Here is a 7884-nt window from a genome sequence, read left to right on the forward strand (position 1 = left end):
ATCCGTGTCTGCATATATACATCAAGTATAATACGTACATATACAGAGAGAGAGAGAGAGAGAGAGAGAGAGAGAGAGAGAGAGAGAGAGAGAGAGAGAGAGAGGAGGCCCCCGCCCTTCTGGGAAGAGATAAACCGCTCGTTAAAATTCACACGATTAAAAACGTCCCCCCTTTTCGGCCACGTTGCGACACTCCCTCGCACAGATTTACGGCGACATCGCGCGTTACACGCCTGTCCTTAATTAAGGATAATCGTTACAACGCCGGATACCGATCGGAGATCGATCCCGCGACGACGGCACCGCCGCGCAGCCCGGTGCCTTTCGACGTAACTCGCTACAAATTATGCAATTTCCTACTGTAACGGATTGAAGGTTGCAGTTCCCACGTGCCACTTTGCCGGCGAACGTTACAAATGTTGATTGTATGACGACATTCGACCTGTGAATTACGATCGGGCGATGCGTGCGGCGAAATTATTGAGATTAACGGCCGCGCACCTAGAGCGCCGGAGAGCGCGCGTCTTGCCGAATTCCAGACGCCGGCTGCCGGCCGCTGGCCGCGCGCGCGTTACATAAAAACGGTTACGCGGGGAAGAACTCGGATATGTACGTCGTGCCGCGTCCATCCCATAAATTACGCCCGGTGCGTTTCGAAAGCATAGCGGAGCACTTGGAGTGGAATAAGTTATGAATTCTCTTAAATGAAGTAAAGCTCTTATGCGCGCGCGATAAATCAAGGAGTGTCGACATCCCGCCGGGAACGAAAGGGAAACCGGGCGAGGATGCCGACGGGGAATCGCGATAATGAAAACAACGTTGCGTTCCGTAAAATCACGATGAATTGGACTCTCCTACTGGGAAAAAAAAAGAATGAGAGAAAAGAAATCGGCGATAACCGGACGGGCACGCGCGCGAATGCGAGTGGAGTTCGGAGCGGATCACCCAGGTCGAAATTTTGACCCTGCTGAACCTTCAATTTTATTCTACAGTAGGACCTAAGACAGTAAAAGCGGTCGAACTGCAAGTACAAAATTTACTCCTACTTTAAAGCTGACAGTGTCGGCCATTTCTACTTTTGTCAACTTAGCATTAAAGCGGGTCCTTTTAAGTAGGAGCTAAAATAAAGTTTTAGAATTAAAGATCCAAGGGAGGAGTAAAAAATATTATATCATCAAAGTAGGTTATTGCTGGTCTATGTAGGTGTATAGATCAGCTGAGTAGGTGTAAATTATTTTTAAAAGTGTCACAAAAGTACCAAAATTTTGACTCGGGCGTAGTATAACTAGTAGGTCCACTGTCTGTCGGCTCCTTTAAGGGGATGCTGGAGTGATTCTGCACTTTTGCACTTAAAACTGTCTGTTTCGTGGAAAGATTTATGTAATACACAAATTAAATGGCACGTGTACAGATGATCGAAAGCAACTTGCTATTCCGGCTAAATTAAAGAACAATATGACATCACTGAAACTAAGTTTGTAAGTCTAATAAAAAATAATAGTGAGCAACACGCATACTACACGTACTGTATGTATGTGTTGCTCACTATTATTTCTTATTAGACTTACGAACTTAGTTTCAGTGATGCCATATTGTTCTTTCATTTGGCCGGAATAGCGAGCTGCTTTCGATCTGTACACGTAAGCCATTTAATTTGTATATTACACAAATGTTTCCGCGAACTGACAGTTTTTAGGTTAGAAAGGTGCAAAAGTGCAGAATCACTCCAGCATCCCCTTAATCTTCGCGGTCCCGCTCACCGCGTGGTACTCCGCCATTATTCTGGGCAGCAATCCACCGGCGTACTCTCATCGGTCTGCCGAGAACAATGCTGGATGCGCAGAAGGAATCGGCGCAAAACGAAACAAACGACGGAGTGGACCTACTGATTATACTATGGAGCGGATTATCCGAAACCGGCGGGGTCCCTCCTCGCGCGAAACGCCGCGGCATTTTTCCTCTCCCGCGAGCGAAAACGTTCTCGATAGTGCAAACTTCGTTCGCGCTATTTCCGCGATAAAACGCAGAGGTGGCGGGGCCCGAGGGGGGAGGGGGATCGATTGTAAAGTGGCCCCGTGGGACTGGAAAATTGCGAAAGCGGAGCGTGAAACGAGGAAAAGGCCGCCAGGAGAGGAGAGCTAGGAAAGGATAAATGTAGCGACAGACTGAAAGAAGAGAAGAGAGAGAGGAGAGAGAGAGAGAGCGATGCGAGAATCGTGAGACCGGGCACGACGACCGGCATCTCTCGTTTCCATCAGAGAGTGCCCCCCCCGATGCATCCATCTATCCGTACGTTTCGTTGGCGAATTTGCGAAGAGGCGAAATCGAGATTCGCACGTGCACGCCGCACGGCGTTAGACGCGCGCGCGTCTCCTCTCGCGTGAGAGCGAAGCGCCGCGTTCGGGGTCCATCGGCAGCGGGAGGGGGCACGCGTGATCGAGAAATCTATTCGACCACGCAACGTTACGTAACGATCGGCCTCCCACCGCGCGATCCCGGCGATCGATCCAGTTACACGGGATTTCGTTACGGGAAGTAATTCCGCGCGGGCAGAAAGCCTATACACGTGCCTTTCCCGAAAGAGAGCAGCGCAGATCTTTCTAAATTGAGATACGTCCAGGTGCGCGCTCGGCCGCGGAAACTGCGTTGACTTTTTCTCTCCCCCCCCCCTCCCCCTCCTCCGAGATATCGCGCGGTATCTCGTGCGCCGCGGAGGAAAATGCAAATCACGAAATAGGAAGACGGATTAGTCATGGCAGGAATATTCGTCATGTCCAGCCGCGGAAAGTGAAAAGACACAGCGTAATGTTAGAGAGTCCGCTCCGAACAACCAATTTGCATTGCAGAAGTTCGTTTTACCTGATTGCAACGGTTATGCAGGCAACGTATATTAGTATCGTTAGCTTAACCTGAATTTGAGCGCCGGCGGACGCGCGTGCAGTCCGTCTTGCATAACGCGTACGCGCGCACGCCTCGTCAATATTTTCAGAGCCAAAACAGAGCTCCGGGGCGAGGGGCGTGCAGGAGAAATGCGGCGCGTCTAAAGCCGCCGTTTGCTCTAGCAAAACGGTTATTTAGCGCGTTAAGCGGCAGGAGTAGCTTCCTCTTCGGGAGACGCGACGCCGTAGACGCTAGGAGCACGCGGCACTCTCGTACGTAACGGCGCGATGATAGAAAAAAAATCACGGAACGCCAGTCATAATCATAATTTCACTTTCAGTCGATCTTCGTTCTCGTTTTGCCCGGTAACGTCTCCCGTTAAGTCTTGTGTCCACGATCCACGAACCGTGTCCAAGTTCTAGTTCCGAGAAATGTGTAGCCAATCAACTTGCTTTTCCGTAAAAGCTGAAAGTTGATTGGCTACACATTTCTCGGGACTTGGACACGGTTCTTGGATCGTGGGCAGAAGGCTTTAGGGCCTGTGTCCACGATGCTAGGACTTGGTCAAAGTTCTAGTTTCGAGAAATGTGTAGCCAATCAACTTGCAGCTTTTCCGTAAGAGATGCAAATTGATTGGCTACACATTTTTCAAAACTAGAACTTTGTCACAGTTCTTGGATCGTGGACACAAGGCTTTAGGGCTTAAATCATCTATTGCGGACTGGGACTGAAGCCTCGTGCCCACGATCCAGGAACTTGCTTTTCCGTAAAAGCTGAAAGTTGATTGGCTACACATTTCTCGGAACTAGAACTTGGACACGGTTCTTGGATCGTGGACACAAAGCTTTAGCGCCAGTCCACAGTAGATGATTTAAGCCCTAACGGCCTGTGTCCACGATGCTAGAACTTGGTCTAAGTTCTAGTTCTGAGAGATCTGTAGCCAATCAACTTGCAGCTATTTCATAAAAGCTGCAAATTGATTGGCTACACATTTCTCGGAACTAGAACTTTAACCAAGCATCGTGGATAGGCCTCAAGCTCTAGAGCCTTCTGTTCACGACCCAAGAACTGTATCCAAGTTCTAGTTCCGAAAAATGTGTAACCAACAAACTTGCTTTTCCGTAAAAGCTTAAAGTTGATTGGCCACACATTTCTCGGAACTAGAACTTGGACACGGTTCTTGGATCGTGGACACAAGGCTTTAACGCCTGTCCACAATAGATGATTTAAGCCCTAAGCCCTAAGAAATTGACCAATCGCGGTAAAAAAATGAGGAGAATGCTCAACTAAGATTGGTCAATTTCTTATTAGGGCTTAGGACTTACATCATCTATTGTAGACTAGGACTTGCGGGGGAGACGTAACGCGTGCGCGCGCGCGCGATATAACGGAGAAACAAAGAGCAAAACGTCCGATCGAGTCAATGATAATAATTTCTTGAACGGTTTCAAATACCGTTACGCGCGCAGATTGAAAGGAACGGCGTTTGATCGGGCATTTATTCCACCGCTGTTGCTTCGTTCTATATATGTATCTATCATCAATAAAGTAAAAGTACGGATACTGTGATTTACACGCGCACCGACGGCCGCAAGAACGTAGCCGCAAATAATTGAAAGATAGATCGCTTCATCTTGAAAAGAATCGGCGTGCATTCCGTGTGGGCATGGCACTTGGCGGCCGCGTGAGCCACCAATTATCCTATCGTATTTCACCCGCGAGGAGATTGATGCTATTAAATTTTTTTCCGGTAACGCTTAATCGTAAAAACGATCGGTAATTTCTCAAGCGCGAGATCGTGTGGCGCGTTGGTTATAGGGGGAAAAAATCGCGTTTAATACGTCATGCGAACCGAATGAAGTAATATCGCGGCGCATTGTGCCCGATGCCGAGGTAACGAGGTAACGTGTTATTATTAAGTAGCGTTTTTCCACTCCCCCGTGCCACCGTCCGTCGACGTAGCCGCGACTGCGATTGAACCGCGCGCGCAAGAAATCGCGATTCTCTCGCGAGAGAGTCGGGACTGCTCGGCGCGAACGAATCGAGCGGAACGACGACACGTGTGATAATCCGCCGAAAAGTGTCCGCGAAACCGCGGAGAAACAAAGGGAGAGAGGACCGAACTTTTTACGCCGCCGGTTACCCTTTACTCGCCGCGAGATTCTGCTTCCCTCTAAAAGTCGATCGGCGGATTATCACCGAAAACGTCGAATACCCGAGTCGAATGTTTTGGCCTCGGTTTAGCCTCGTATAATTTTTTGTTGGGACCAATGACAAACTGAGGTCTTTGTGTCGGAGAAATATTGAATTTTTGACCTCAGATAGGCCTGACAAGAGCCGCCATTTCCTTTTTAGCAACAACGAGGCCAATGCGAATGTAATCAGCAGAGGTTCAATGGATCCTCTTCGGCCTAAGAGGTTTCAAAGAGAGTGAAATATTTTATTACTTTCTCTTTGATGGTTAGAATAAGGTTAGACACTTTTTTTTACGCGTCTGGGCCTCAAATTGGAGTTTCAAACCGACTCCGAGGTCCAAATGAAGACAGAGTAGAAAAATCGAGACCCATTCCGGGACCAGACTCGGGTGGTCACTGATTTGCAGCTACAAATATACCACTGAAAATCGAAATGGCTATTTTAAGATAAACGTGCAGTGATTTGTTGAAACACATTTTTTTTGCTGAATTGACGAATATTGTTACGAATTGATAAACACCTGCCTGGCAGCTCGCGATCGCCGCATATAGAAGTGTTTCTTGATTCAACACTTTTTCTTCTCAGCGGTGCTTGTAACTGTAAATCGATGACTGTTGACTGTTTTCAGCGATAATCCGCTGAGTGACTTTTCAACGCTCCCGTCGATCTCGATCGCGGGATTTTAGAACGGCCCGTTTTACTTCCCCTCGCCCTCCCCGCGGCGAAGTCCGTAGCGCGCTCACTTTGGACGATCGGGAGAGAATAATATCTCGGTCGCCGTTTGGATAGATGGTCTCGTTGCTCCCTTTCGTCTGCTGGGGCAGGGCGATTTCGATCAACCGATGCGTGACGCGCGCGAGCAGGATGTCGTTTACCACTCTTAATCTAAGATCGCGGGGGGAAAAAAGAGTGACGTAATTATGTAATTTAATGGTATATTATTTTGTTACATAGACGGGGACTTTTGCAAAAGGAGCATAGAAACCGCGGGCCTGCAGGTTTACGGCAGCGGCCTTTATTACGGCGGCGGCGCATCCACCTCCGCGTCTTGGATCGCTACGGGAGCCACCGTGATTCTCTGGATCGTCTCAACGCTCTATTGAACGCAGCCGACTCGACGAACAGCCGATTCCCAGTGAGAAATGATTCGTCGATCGACGTCGAAATGATTCGATGGTGTCGATGTCGACTCGACGTCGTCTCGACGTCGATCGACGAATCATTTCTCACTGGGTTCGCCATCGAGCACTGATGGCAATAAATTAAGGGACAGCCCGTTACACCGTTAATCCGCCAAGATATACCAAATCATATTCCTTACATAAGGTACATAAAACGCAAAGGAAAAAATACTTAAATTAGACACATCCGCTCGAATATATCTGGTCGGTTGGTGGCAAAAATAATGATCGTTACTGCCAAGTAATATTACAGTACACTCTTGTCAAGCGCGCGCGCCTGTGTATATATGTGTGTGTGTGTGTGTCAAGCTGCATGCCTTACGTGATGTAAAAAAGTCGCACTGTCGGTTTACGAAATTATTATTACATTCTGTAGATCTGTATAATTAATATTACGTATATCTGTGTAATTGTAATACCTGTAATTGTATCAATATTAAACGTCTACTACTATTATATCGTATTATAGTATTACAATTAGGGATATAAAGCGTGCGTGAAAACGCGTGTATCGTGCGTGGGTGTAAATGTACAAGTGTCATTCCCATATACCTGAACGGCTCATGATTCACGCCCTGTAACTATTAACACTGTTGGTTGATCGAATAAAATTATGCCTACTGTTGTAAAAAAAAAAGAAGGCCGGGATTTTCGCTCGATTGTCCGACGTTGCGTCATCCACGCCAACATTTTCTAAGCATCTGGCGTTCTGTACGCTCCGGTTCTTCTAACGGGATTGCAAAATCGCGGCACGCAGCACCGCCAGGCATCCTACGGCGCTACTTTTTCAGCGCGAGCGGGCCGAATTATTATTAATAAATAAGGTCTTTCAGTCGACATTAACCGGTCGGTGTTTTTAATACAGAAAATCTGTTGCGAAAAATATTACCTCAAGCCAGAGCTTGGACCTGCACGTTGACGTGCCTCAGTGGTCGAATTGGTGAGACGCCCAAGTCCAGGTTCAAACCCTGGCGGAGGTAATAGTTTTCGCAATAAATTTCCTGTATTAAAAATGTTGACTAAAAAGCTTGATTATTGTTATCTAGGGCAGCTTAAAGAGATTTCTATGCTCGAATTGTTATTTTTCCCTCTTCGGGGAATTTTCCCTCCGCGAGTGTCGCACAAAGGGAGCTCGTTAAACGGCACGTTGACTCTCGCGTCAACGATATAGAGGGCGGATACGTCATATTCGGGAAAGAAGGAGGATTCCCCTGGATCGACGCGTGCAAAAGCTGTTCGACGACAAAAGCCACGCCGGACGGACTCCCTTATCTTGCGTAATTGAAAGCCGGCGAAATCGCGTCCAGGTGAAATCGCGCATTTGCTGTCAAATTACCGGTAAACTCAATCAGACCACCTTATCCCTCGCCGCTTTATTGCATTTTTTTTACCGCCGTCATTAGATCGCTCGAATATTCCCTCTTAACTGCCATACCGCGCGTATCATTTTTCGTTCGCCTCGGCGTTAGCAGGTCGTGAATGCGAATAACGATTTCCAAGACAATCTCGGTAAATAACGTGTAAACGTACACGATTGCGCATCAGTTCGCTATTTGACCGCATTCTTCTCAATTACGGCAAACATTACAGCAAACAGTATACCTGGATACTAAAGATTTTATAACGC

General features: G+C 47.6%; 1 protein-coding gene across 2 annotated transcripts in view; it reads left to right on the plus strand.

The window, feature by feature from the left end:
* The window catches only part of LOC105559190 (angiotensin-converting enzyme), a 68194-nt gene extending 61300 nt beyond the window's left edge, over nt 1-6894 (plus strand). The window contains exons 13-14 of one of the 2 annotated variants that reach the window (XM_012007293.1): nt 6031-6198; nt 6296-6894. In XM_012007293.1, the coding sequence (XP_011862683.1) occupies nt 6031-6179 (149 nt within the window). In that variant the 3' untranslated portion in view covers nt 6180-6198; nt 6296-6894. Of the gene's footprint in view, nt 1-6030; nt 6199-6287 lie in introns of both variants that reach the window. The other variant, XM_012007294.1, reaches the window with a different exon arrangement.
* The last annotated feature ends 990 nt before the right edge of the window (nt 6895-7884 follow it).

Source organism: Vollenhovia emeryi, unplaced genomic scaffold (assembly GCF_000949405.1).
Source record: "Vollenhovia emeryi isolate VEMERY1.0 unplaced genomic scaffold, V.emery_V1.0 DF939286.1, whole genome shotgun sequence".
In the NCBI taxonomy this organism is placed as follows: domain Eukaryota; kingdom Metazoa; phylum Arthropoda; class Insecta; order Hymenoptera; family Formicidae; genus Vollenhovia; species Vollenhovia emeryi.